Below are 13,328 nucleotides of genomic sequence, written 5' to 3'. Positions count from 1 at the left end.
GACGCTGGCTGCAAGCATTGAAGTTACAATATCTGCACTGAATTATTCTATTTACAGAGGTGTTTCATGAACTTTACTTCAAGAACTGCTTTTGGTTTTCTATTTCATAAAATATATGCTTTTTGTATAAATTAAGATATCTTTATGCTACACAAGCAGATTTTCCTCTTCACAAATGAACAATAATTCTGTAAATGTTCTTAAAACTCACAGTTATTCAACATAGTCATATACTGTTAAATACCCAGGTTATGCAGTAATAAATTATAATAAATTTCCTACCAAATTATACATTTAAAAAAGTTCTTAAAGTTTTTTTGAAAGCTAACTAGCTAAATGCTAACTAGCTAAATGCTAACTCAAAGCTTATCTGACTCAAGTTCCTGCATTAAACAAACAGTTTTCTGAACTTTTAGTCTTAAATCTGCATTAATCAGTTTGGAAATGAATAAAAATGACGATTTGATGGTTTCCTAAGCATGTCGACTTTTTAGGAAGTGGCATTTTATAAATACTACTGAATCCTAACTGAACTCGAATGAATCTGATTTAATTTCATCGGGCTTGAATTGAACTTGTTTACTTTCTGTTAAAGTGCTCTAAGACAACTTGTTGTGAACTGGTGCCATATAAATAAAATGAACTGAAATACATGTTGGTGCCTCGTCAGTGCTCTTAGCTCGTGGAGTTTTATTTGTAACATTAAGCAGTCAACATGTATTAAATGAAATACTTTACTTAGACAACTTCACATCTTGTGAATTTTTATTAAACAATAAACACTTGCTGTTCAGAAAAAAAATTACAAATTAATTATACCAAATTAACACATTCACAGTTGCATAGAATTCATGTCAGACTATGGCTGATTTTCCTACATTACATTTTCCTCCAGTTTCCATGTAGTGTTCTGCAGAATTAACTTACAAATACATAAACTGATACATCTGAAAGCAACTTCTCGTTCATCTCGTACTGTACAGCTCTCCAATAAGCAAAAATAATTGCACTACAATGTCAAACACCTTGTTTGATTAATTTGAATAGCATTTTTGTAAGCTTTTACCAAACAAATAGTCTCCATCAGACTCTGTTTATCAGTAAAATCAGATTTTTTGGGGGGGTTTCGCATTCAGACATTTGCCCAAGTTACCTTTTTAAAATTGCAGTTCGTATTTACATTTAACCTCGGTGGGGTCGAGGGGCCTCCATGATCAACAAGTTCAACGACTCTTCATGTGGAACAGAAGAACACCACCTGTGATGGATCCTTGTGGTTAACCTTAAGATAGTTGAGTGACAGAACAAAAGAGGGCTGCTCATCGCTGTGGAGGAACAGATCTTTTAATCAACGAAAACAGTCCCAACAAAGCCCGAGCCTTCCAGCAGTGGGTTAAATCGTGCCGCCCATCCAGAAGACTGCAACAGGGAGGTTGTTGCTTCTTTAAGGTTGGAAGGGGATTGCACATTAATGGCCGCCAAGACTTCGCTTCTCTCCGCTCATCCAGTCGAGCCCGATGAAGGTCAGACTCATGATCATAAAGATGAAACCCAATGTGGTGAAACACACAGCCTGAAAACCCAACAAAGAAGCGTCAGCTTTGGTTGTGCTGTAAAATATTTTTTTAAACTCTTTCCTAAATCAAATCAAATCAAAAGCAAAGCAAAAGCACTTTTCATACATCAAAATGTAGCACAAAGTGCTGTACATGTTTAAAAGCAGCCCCCATCCCCACCCCAGCACATACACACAAACAGACACATGTACACACAGATAAAAAGTCAATAAATAAATAAATAAATTAAATTAAATTAAATTAAATTAAATTAAATTAAATTAAATTAAATTAAATTAAATTAAATTAAATTAAATTGAATTAAATTAAATTAAATAAACTTAGAAACTTAGAAACATACCATGATCTTTGGTCTGGAGTTCAGGGGCTCCTGGCTGGTGGGGACAATGCGGACGTAGAACAGCCCGGGGAGGATGAAGATCAGAGTCGGAGCCGTGGTAGCACCTGGACCAAGATCAGGCACAACAGTCATTTTTACTACTACTACTACTAATACTACTACTTTATTTATAAAGCACTTTAAAACAACAGTAGCTGCGACAAAGTGCTGTACAGACGAAAATCAATAAACATGCAAAATATGGAAAAGACAACAAACAATAAAACACGATAACAGAAAGTAAGAGCAAAAGTCTCAACATGTGTTAAAAGCCAAAAGAATAAAAATGTGTTTTAAGATGAGTTTTAAAAGGGGACAATAAAGGGAAATACTTCTGATATGTAACGGCAGATCGTTCCATAGTTTGGGAGCTAAACACTAAAAGCTCCGTCTCCTCTGAGCTTTGGTTTAGACCTCGGTACCTCCAGGAGCAGCTGATCAGCTGACCTGAGGCAGCGAGCGGGAGAATATGGCTGAAGATGGGGCAAAAACAAATAAAAGAATCTTAAATGAACCCTAAAATGCACAGGCAGCCAGTGGAGAGAAGCCAGGATAGGGCTGATGTGCTCCCTCTGGTTAGAAGCCGAGCAGCAGCGTTCTGGACCAACTGGAGACGCCTGTAGTAAGTAAAGAGCGTTACAGTAATCCAGCCGAGTTGTATTGTAACGAAGGCATGAATTACTGTTTCAAAATCTTGTCTTAAAAGATTTTGCTTAACTCTTGCCAGCTGCCTGAGATGATAGAAACAGGACTTGACCACTGCTCCAACCTGGCGATCTAATTTAAGATCTATTATAAAACCCAAATTAGAAATTTTGTGCTTCAAATAAGACGTCAAGGGGCCCAGATCAATGAGGGATGTTTCACAGGGGCTGCTGGGACAAAACACCATCACTTCTGTTTTCTTGTCGTTAAAGTTTAGGAAATTTAAAGCCATCCAGGCTTTAATGTCTTCGATAATCATTAAGGCTCCTTTTTTTAGTGGCATGTATATTTGACTGTCGTCAGCATAACAATGAACAGAGATCCCATGCTTTCTGAGTATTGAGCCCAAAGGAAGCAAATAAAGAGAAAAAAGCAGGGGACCGAGGATTGAGCCCTGTGGAACCCCATAAAGTAGAGGAGCAGTGGAAGATTCAGAACCAGCTAAGTTTGCAGACATGGTTCTGTCTGACAAATTTTTACTGTCAAACTGAAGTTACCTGACAGCTCAGACAATAAACCATCAGTACTCTGTGACACTCAAATACTGAGCACAAAGTACCAACATAAAATACAGTTTAAAACATATTCAGGACTTAAACACCTACATTTAAGGAGTCTTGTTTAATCCAGAAAGTTAACCAAAATTCGACCAATCGGATTTATTGTTTTAAACTTTCATATTTTTGGTGAATTGTGAATTTTGTGGAGTAACTTTGGTTTTGATTTTTTTTAATTACTGTTATATTTCCTTCTTGGTTTCTTTATTTTAGTTTGATCTCTTGATTCTCTATTTACTTTCCTACAGTTCTTTAATCATCATCAGTTCTATCTTGCATTTTATTGACCTTACTTGTGCTTTAATTAAATCACAGATTTGCTCCACAGACACAAAGGAGTGATTATAGTAAAGAGATGAGGGGACAAAAATGAATTTCCATGTCATGTTTGTTCATCACAGAGTTCATATTCATTGTTCAGTAACCATAGCTACCAGAGCTCAGGCCTTGGATGTTCTGCCATTGTTTCTAGGTTCAGTTCAATTCAATAATACCTTATTAATTATACTGCTGCAGTATAAACGATTGTTACAGATAAAAACATATTTCTGGCTTCTCTCAGTTAAACGTCTTCATAACTATAGACTCACTGCCTGGATGGCAGGAGCAGGTGGATGGTGTCAGTTAAACAACAATAACACAACATGTCTGGTTTGAGCACAAAGTACCAACAAAAAATACAGTTTAAAACATATTCAGGACTTAAACACCTACATTTAAGGAGTCCCGTTTAATCCAGAAAGTTAACCAAAGTTCGACCAATCGGATTTATTGTGTCAAACTTTCATATTTTTGGTGAATTGTGAATTTTGTGGAGTAACTTTGGTTTTAAAACTTTCTGTAGAAATAAAGTTTACTTGTATTACTGTTATATTTCCTTCTTGGTTTCTTCGTTTTAGTTTGATCTCTTGATTCTCTATTTACTTTCCTTCAGTTCTTTAATCATCATCAGTTCTCTCTTGCATCTTATTGACCTTACTTATGGTTTAATTCAGCAGAGTTTCAGCTTTGTGTATTCTGTTGAGTTTCCTTCGGTTCTTGCTTCACACCGGGTCTAAATTTGCTGATTGCCTCACCTGCATGCCATTTCTCGTTATCTCCCTCTGTATATATGCTTCTTGGCGTTCTTTGCTCAGTGAAAGATCCTCGTCATTGTCTGTTGCAACAAGTTCTTTGACCGTGCTTTAATAAGCATTGATTCAGCCTCCTGGTTTCAGTTTTTTTTTTTTTTTACTTCAGCAGAACCTTTGCTTTATTTGAAATAAAGTTAATTTAGCTTTTAATTGACTGCCTCCTGCCCAGTCCTACAAGTCCTCCTTCAACCATAGAACATGACAAATACTTTCTATCCATAAAACTCCATTTAAACCAGTTTAGAACAGATTGTTCAGCCTATTGAGACGAATGGATGCTGATAAACTGATAAACCCTTCAAAAATAAGTAAAAAAACAACAAATAAAGACCTTTTTGCTTGAAATAAGCAAAAAAATCTGCCAATGGAACTAGTGAAAATCGGCTTGTCAAGATTTCTTGAAATAAGATGTGATATTTAGGACTTTTGAGTTAAAAGTGATCTTGAAATTAGCTTAAAAACCTCTTCAAATGAAAAAAAAAAGCTTGTTTCATGTGAAATATGCCTCAAAACAATTTGTTTTCAAGACTTTTTCATTTAACAAGATATTCCAGATGTATTGTATTAAAACAAGTCCCTATATCTGGCTGAAATGGTACTTGTTAGGCAATTGTGTCTTATATCAAGTGTAATGAGATACTCAATGAGAAAAATATACTTGGTAAGATTTAGAGTTTTTCCAGTGTGAAATCTAACCATGTAGATGCAGAATTTGCCATAGTGAACATTGATGTCTGTATAATCTCTATATTCTGATGTACAGTTGTTCTAATTTTAGATGAAAAAGCAACACAGACCATTTAGAAAAAACAAAAACCATAAATGAATGCAAAGATTAATTTAAAACATGATATATTGCTTTAATTCCTTAAAAGCTACTTTTCACAAATCCTCTCACCTGTGATGCCGAAAATATCTCGAATGTTAGGGACAAAGATGACCAGCAGGTTAACGGCAAACAGCAGACACACGGCAATGGCGATGTGACGTAACCAGTGGAAAGACTTCCCTGGAAACAGCAGCTGCATGAGTGCACGACGGATCTGACAAAAACAAAACAATGTTAGGATGCTCCAACCTGCTTATATACATCAGATAAAGTCAAACAGCCACGTTTCCACTCACAAGTATGCAGAACTTTAACTGAACTAAAACATTGCTTAAAGCTTTGTGTTGTGTTTGATGTGCTTTGCTCCACTCTAAAGAATTAAAAGGTTTGGGGGGAATTAGGCAGCTGACGTAAGAATGACTGATGCGCCCCTATACAACACTGCATGGTGTTATAAATGCCCATCACCGGTATCTATAAACTGTATTTCAAGTTTAAATGTGGTACTGAAAACTGCAAAGTCCATTAAAGAATAATTCCAAATGATGATCGTGAACTCTCTAATTAACATATAAATCAGGAAAATGGTAGAAATAACGAACTGGTGTTATTTCCAAGCTGCTGCGAATTCACATCCATGTTGAAGCTCAGTGTTTAAAGGCCTACAGAAAGCTGACACTACACCCAATACATAATGATAATACATACACAGAGGAACAATAATGATCATTGGACCCTACACCAAAACATTTCATAAAGACATGAAATTTGCGATTTTGAATTTGCCGCTTGGAAATCCTTCCTGGAATTCCAGACTGGGGGCGGGGCTTCCGTGCGACGTCACAGGTGCCATGGGTTTTCCTGGCTGCCGCTATTAGTATGCTTGTTGAGTGGTGAAGGCAATAAAACGTTGGGTTCAGTGCAGTTTTTATTGCGAGTAGATGTACGAAGTGCTGTGGGTGCGTGTGTTGCCCTCAGCACCAGCAGCTCACACCACCGGGGACAGAGGAAGCAGAGAGACCTGCGGTCGGAACTTGTGTCTGTGTCTCCCTGGCGGAGAGCGGACACACCACGGGATGGTTGCCCTGAAATCAGCCGGCTGATTTCCGCTCTCCACCTGGCGGAGAGCGGAAATTTTAAATGTTTTAAATGTTTTAAATGTTTAATCTAATTAATCACATGATTTCCCTGATTAATCACGATTAATCGCATTTGTACGCAGAATCCAAAAATGAATCCAAAAGTAGTGTATAGCTTTTAGCATTTAGCTTTATTTTAAATGTGCTGCCATATGAATGAAAGTGCCATAACATTTGTTGTGCAAACACACTTTTAACATCAGCATCTTTCTGTAGTTTTTATGTAGAAGCCTCGCTCCACTGTCTGTTTCCTTGAATGACTTGCTGCTATCAGTTGTGTGTTTTGCCTTTAAGTGATATTTTAGACTGGAACTACTACGCTGAGAAGACAATTCAACTTGGCAGTGTTTACAGATGACTTTGGTTCTGTCGACTCCGCCGTCTGGAAGAACTTTAAAATGAAAATGGCCGAGTAAAAGTTCCGTACCCTTCTCCATGTTTGGTGGATCCGCCGATTACTTTCTTTTCCGGTTCCGCAGCAGACAGCAACAGACTTTTACAAAATAAAAGCCTGTGAGCAACAGACTTTTACAAAATAAAAGCCTCTGAGCAACAGACTTTTACAAAATAAAAGCCAAAATAAAAACCCCGTTTGAGTCCCGTATCGGACGGCCCTGTGCTGCGTGTTGTTCCCCCTCTCTCTGCTCCCTGCTTCCTGTCTCTCTGAACTTTCCTAACCATTAAAGGCACAAAAGGCCCAAAAAATAATAATGAAAAAAAATAAATAAATAAATAAAACCTGCGTTAATGCGCGATAAAATATTTATCGGCGTTAAATAATTAACAAGTTAACGCGATAATAGCGAGTTAACTCGCCCAGCCCTAATTGTTATACTATTAAAGCCTTTTTTTTTTTTTTAGCTTTTTTCTAGAGGAACTCGACAAACCAACTTTAATGAATTATCATCAAAGTCCCCTGAAATTTCAAATATAATAGATGTTGGATGAAGCAGAAATACAGAGTCAGTGACCTGTCACAGCAGTCAGCTGGAGTGGAGCTCTCCACAGGCTGGCATAGCCAAACAACAGCAGCCAAACTATTATTTCAAGCAATAAAATGAGTTTAAGTACATTATTTCTAATTGTTGAATTCATTCAGAGTTCTGCTAAAATTTAAGGATCTCTGTAGGATTAGTCAAATGGCCACAGAGACTGTTCTTTACCTTTTTAGCAATATAATTGTCATGTATTCTCAATGTTTTCATGCTTACATGGTTTATCAAATTAAAAAAAAGTTACTTACAGGAAACAGGACCACGGGCACAGTCAGGGTAACGGCCACCAGGACAGCCAGCCGCACACACAGGATCAGAGTGTCCAAAGGATCAACCTTGTTGTAGGTGTGGAGGAGCTCGGCCTCCGTGTTGCCTGCATGCAAACCAAGGGTTGTGTTTGCATTACTTTCTCTTAGATTTAACCTAAACCTAACCCTAACCCTAACCACAAAAACTACCTAATCCCAAACCCTCCCTTAACTGCAAACCCGGTCTTCATAAAAACCTAATGATTTAGTTTATGGATGCCTAACCCTAACCTCTACCTCACAGTTACCCTAAAATCACTTTTATAATGCTCAAATAGTTGATTTATTTAATGTCATCAAGCATTTTGGGCCCCACGTGTATAGAACGCTCCCTGTTTTTGGCTTAAATGGCATTCAACTGAGGTACGTTTTGCAGCTGACTCAAAGAGAAAGTATGCTCACCGTAGAAGGTCAGATAGCCAAACGTGGCAGTGAAGAAGTACATGGTGAACATGCCCAGTATGGACACATTGCCAATGTTCTGCATCCTTCTCTTGGTTGGGCTTTAGGGAAACAACACCACAGACATGTTAAACAGGGTAAAGCCACGGCTTATCATCAGAGATGCACTCCTGTTATGGAGATCTAGACAATGCATTAATGAATAAATATTAAATAAACAGGCTATTTTGTGTAACAAGGCATATCGTGAGTCAAATCAGCAATCAATGGAGTGGCTTAAGAGTTGTCCAGAGCACCACCTGCATCCTAAGAGAGGCGGGGTTGGACGTGTATTCTACATAAAACATTTTCTCAGGTAGAATATACTTTAGTTAGTTTGGAATCAAAATTTGTAATTAATTTTTATCTTTGAAATTGTTTAGATTATTTTGGTAACTTTTAGACCCTCCTATTAATTAGAGAGTTGAAAGAGCTTTTTGTTTGTCAAATGTCCACTGTAAAGATGGGAAGTTTTGGTAAGCTAACTTTCGTTTTTTATCTAAATTGTAACAGATTTTTAGTTATTGTTTTGTTTATATTTTTTGTTGGAAATAAACTACATATATTTTTTTAAACAATCAAGTCTGAAGCACGTGCAAGAAACAAACCACCTGTTGCCCCCCACGGCCTTTGTTAGAAAATATAGTTTGGAAACTTAGAAGGCTGTGACAACCAGTCCTGAGCTCTTTTTTTAAAAATATTTTTAAACTGTTTTTTTTATTTGTTTATAATTGTATAAACATTTTTATTGCTTTATATCTTGCTACCAGATGCTTGAATTTTCCTCGGGATGAACAAAGTATCTATCTATCTATCTATCTATCTATCTATCTATCTATCTATCTATCTATCTATCTATCTATCTATCTATCTATCTATCTATCTATCTATCTATCTATCTATCTATCTATCTATCTATCTATCTATCTATCTATCTATCTATCTATCTATCTATCTATCTATCTATCTATCTATCCTAGTTCTCGGTTGAACAGATGAACATTAAATTTGAGAAACAGAAGACTATTTAAAGGGATTAATACTAGTCGGAATTGGACTTTAAGTGAATTGCTTTGTCTAAATGGACCCGTTGTTTTCAGGCTTGTTGTCTTAGTGTCTGCTCCTCTTTCTGGTGTTTTAAAGCCCAAATGTAATTGGCCTGTAATCTTTAGGTTATAAACTTTGGAATTGGTTGCATCATAAAAACATCAGGAGCGCAAACTTTGAAAAGCAAGAGGAAGAATTATGTGCATCTTACTTGCTCAGCTCAGTGTAGATGGGAAGTACTTCGGGGTGACATACAAAAGCAAATGCCAGGATGGGGATGGTATATGCAGTCTGTAAAGCAAGCCATAGATTAACTTCACTTGGCATTTTTCTTGGAAGGACATGAACTGAGGGACACGTGCAGCCATGTGTAACACGATGCACCCACGGTCGGTTCCAGGCTAAACATGTGCTCGGAGCATAGTCACACAGGAACAACTTCAAATGATAACCAGGGAGTGCATGTCTCACCTCCTGGTTGATGGTGAAATATTTGGCAGTGCACGTGTTTTCCACGGTGACTGCTTCCACAGAGTAGTTGCCAAACACCTCCAGCGGGCAAGCAATGTTAAATTTCTTGTAGATGACCTGATGTGAAAGAGAAACAGTCGAATGCATTAGACTTTACTGGTGACATTTGTTTGAATTTCCCCCCTTTTAGCCTGCAAACTGTGAACCTGCAGACACTTAAAAGATCCCACAAAGTTGTGCAGCGTGAGGACTCACCACAGACAGGAAGAACACCATGCAGGAGAGGGAAAACCCAGATGTGTAGCCCAGATATCCTGCAAAACGCAAGAGAGGCGTCCTCAGATAAATGGTCAAAACACATGCAAACACCACAACATGCAGAATAAAAATCATCCGGCTCTAAGTTCTTGTTGTTACTCTGGAGCGGCTGACTTACCCAGGTGTTTCATCGTGGCCAATGGAAGGATGATGGAGGCGGTGACTATGATAATGAGGTAGTTTCCATTCATGAACCAGTTACTAGAAGCAGAACACAAGACGCACAAACAACCTTTTAATATTCTATCACACAAAAAAATGGTGACCTTAAAGGGATAGTTCGCCTCTTTTGACATGAAGCTGTATGACATCCCATATCAGCAACATCATTTCTGAACATCTTCTTACCCCCTGCTGCGTCCTGTGAGCAGAGTTCCAGCCTCGTTTTGGTGTTGATGAAGGTAGTCCGGCTAGTTGGCTGGGGTTTAAAAAATAAAGCGTTTTGCTTCTCAGAACAATATGCGTTCAAAAGAGTAATACATTTGCATCACAAAATGGTTCTCCAGGAAAAAGTCAGACCTCACAATCGCTTGGCCCTATTTTCTCTCCCTTCGTATCACTGCCTGCTGTGCAGACCGAGCAGTAAACACCGTAACAGGCGCGGCTGTCGGCAGGCGGCAGCAGGCAGTGATACGAAGGGAGAGAAAATAGGGCCAAGCGATTGTGAGGTCTGACTTTTTCCTGGAGAACGATTTTGTGATGCAAATGTATTACTCTGTTGAACGCATATTGTTTTGAGAAGCAAAACGCTTTATTTTTTAAACCCCAGCCAACTAGCCGGACTACCTTCGTCAACACCAAAACGAGGCTGGAACTCTGCTCACAGGACGCAGCAGGGGGTAAGAAGATGTTCATAAATGATGTTGCTGATATGGGATGTTACACAGCTTCATGTCAAAAGAGGCGAACTGTCCCTTTAAATTGCTTTTAGCGCCTTTACAGAACTTTTCTCAGAGAATCTGAATCTACGTCACATTGGGCTGAATGTTGAGACGTTAGCACGATCTTGTGACGTGTTTATCTTTTAGTTTCATAGTAAATAATATTGTTGTTTAGTCTTGGAACGTGTTTTTTTTTTTTTAATTTGCAGTGTACAGGTGTGTTTCTCATTTGTGTGAGAATAAAAACATTTTCCTGAAGGTTAGCATGCAGGATCCCTGCACAAAGTCTGCGCTGATACAATAATTACAATGTAGCACATAAACAAACCCAATCACCCAAACTTTACACTCTTATAATTACTTCATAGACTAATATACTGCCTCTAACATTAGGTGAATTACATCTTATCAATGCAAAACATTCATAACCAGATTCAACTTTGAGCCCTTCATTTGCTGGTGGAAATCAATCCTAACTCTGGACTTACACCTCTATTTGCTGGACTCAGATTGGTGGTTTATGTGGTGCAGGGAAATCTGAAAAGAATATCGCCTCCATCTGTGTGCTTTGAACTATCGTGGAGATTTTTCAGTGCAGAAAGGAAGTCACTCTGAGCCCCTTTGCAAACATCAGGAGAGCAAACAGTTGGAGAGATAGGTACCTAAGCCTCACATTGTAATCTCAGGTATCCCTGATAGGGAGGCAGGCTCAGAGAGCCCAGCTCCTGGGGCTGAAAATAAACTTTAGAAATGGACTTTGAAAGGTATTCCCAGTATTTCCATCTCCCTGTCTCAATCATCTTGCATGTATTCTTCTTCATGTCTAATAAAATCTGTTAACTTTAAGTTCAGCAGCAGGAAATGCTTTTACTATAAACTAGGGCTGGGCAACGATTAAAATGTTTAATCTAATTAATCACATGATTTCCCTGATTAATCACGATTAATCTCATTTGTACGCAAAATCCAAAAATGAATCCAAAAGTAGTGTATAGCTTTTAGCATTTAGCTTTATTTTAAATGTGCTGCCATATGAATGAAAGTGCCATAACATTTGTTGTGCAAACACACTTTTAACATCAGCATCTTTCTGTAGTTTTTATGTAGAAGCCTCGCTCCACTGTCTGTTTCCTTGAATGACTTGCTGCTATCAGTTGTGTGTTTTGCCTTTAAGTGATATTTTAGACTGGAACTACTACGCTGAGAAGACAATTCAACTTGGCAGTGTTTACAGATGACTTTGGTTCTGTCGAAAATGGCCGAGTAAAAGTTCCGTACCCTTCTCCATGTTTGGTGGATCCGCCGATTACTTTCTTTTCCTGTTCCACAGCAGACAGCAGCAGACTTTTACAAAATAAAAGCCTGTGAGCAACAGACTTTTACAAAATAAAAGCCAAAATAAAAACCCGGTTCGAGTCTCACATCGGACGGCCCTGTGCTGCGTGTCGTTCCCCCTCTCTCTGCCCCCTGCTTCCTGTATCTCTGAACTTTCCTAAACATTAAAGGCACAAAAGCCCCCCCATTTTTTTTTAATTATTATTTAAAAATAAATAGATAAATAAATAAATAAATAAAACGCGTTAATGCGTGATAAAATATTTATCGGCGTTAAAAATATTTAATGCATTAACACGATAATAACAAGGTAACTCGCCCAGCCCTACTATTAACGTATCATTGAAACTCCTTGTAATTTAGTAATATTTTATTAAAAACACAGCGAGGGGCTGCTCAAACAGATGTGTTCTTTAAAATTTATGTCTTTTATCTTTAATGGACACACAAATGGAGGTGAACATCTTTTATCTATAACAGCTGGGTCTCGCTCCTGAGCAGGTGTTGAGTTTCTCTTTGGAACACGACTGTAAAATGCAGAATAATCAAAATAACTGAAGTTAATTGAACCAGTACTCACTCAGAGATGGACGTCTGACCGAGAAAGGCCTGGATTACCAGCGGTAACTCGTATTTTACGATGAACAGGTAGCTGGACATGGCTGCAGTGGAGGAGAACATAGATGACTTCCCGTTCACATGACATGAGAACACACCTGAGCATCAAACCAGAGTCTCACCTCCAATGTTGTGCAGTGTTATGATGACAGCGGCTAGAATCTTTCCTGGGTGGCCGAAAGCTCTGAAGCCGAGCTGCTCATAAGCACGGATACCTGCAGAGACCAGTTACAGAAAACTAGCAAAAACATTCAGACAATAAACGGGATGAAATGAGTTTGGAGACAAAGGGGCTGAAGTCTTACCGACGACTCCGGCACTGCGGAGCAGCAGATGGACGGAGTAACAGGACAGGCAGGCGATGCATGTGAGCAGCATCCTGCACAACACAAGCAGGCCGGAGTTATTCACCGATCCTTTCTCTAATAATCATTCCAGCAAACTTTTTATTATATTATTTTGCAAAGTGTTTTTATGTCGGTCAGTGTTGCTAAGCCTTAATGCTTGGCTTTATTTCAGCGCTGTCCTGTATGTTTGGTGTTTGCTCTGTAAAGCACCTTTGGCTCCTTTTAGTCTTGCTGCGTAAATAAAAACT

At 38.3% G+C, this 13,328-nt stretch overlaps 1 protein-coding gene across 1 annotated transcript in view; it reads right to left on the bottom strand.

Annotated features, from left to right (window-relative positions):
* Positions 1–666: 666 nt before the first annotated feature.
* Positions 667–13,328, bottom strand: part of slc38a5b (solute carrier family 38 member 5b) — a 29,894-nt gene continuing 17,232 nt past the window's right edge. Inside the window, exons 5-16 of the mRNA XM_075475539.1 lie at positions 13,039–13,112; positions 12,856–12,948; positions 12,696–12,777; positions 10,018–10,100; positions 9,837–9,895; positions 9,582–9,698; positions 9,322–9,401; positions 8,025–8,125; positions 7,563–7,687; positions 5,250–5,394; positions 1,918–2,021; positions 667–1,573 (exon numbers count right to left, since the gene is read on the bottom strand). Of these exons, the coding sequence (XP_075331654.1) occupies positions 1,469–1,573; positions 1,918–2,021; positions 5,250–5,394; positions 7,563–7,687; positions 8,025–8,125; positions 9,322–9,401; positions 9,582–9,698; positions 9,837–9,895; positions 10,018–10,100; positions 12,696–12,777; positions 12,856–12,948; positions 13,039–13,112 (1,168 nt within the window). The 3' untranslated portion in view covers positions 667–1,468. The remainder of the gene's footprint in view (positions 1,574–1,917; positions 2,022–5,249; positions 5,395–7,562; positions 7,688–8,024; positions 8,126–9,321; positions 9,402–9,581; positions 9,699–9,836; positions 9,896–10,017; positions 10,101–12,695; positions 12,778–12,855; positions 12,949–13,038; positions 13,113–13,328) is intronic.

The sequence above is a fragment of the Odontesthes bonariensis genome, chromosome 10, assembly GCF_027942865.1.
Source record: "Odontesthes bonariensis isolate fOdoBon6 chromosome 10, fOdoBon6.hap1, whole genome shotgun sequence".
In the NCBI taxonomy this organism is placed as follows: domain Eukaryota; kingdom Metazoa; phylum Chordata; class Actinopteri; order Atheriniformes; family Atherinopsidae; genus Odontesthes; species Odontesthes bonariensis.
The sequence above is the reverse complement of the archived record's forward strand: the minus strand, read 5'-3'. Positions and strand labels throughout refer to the sequence as shown.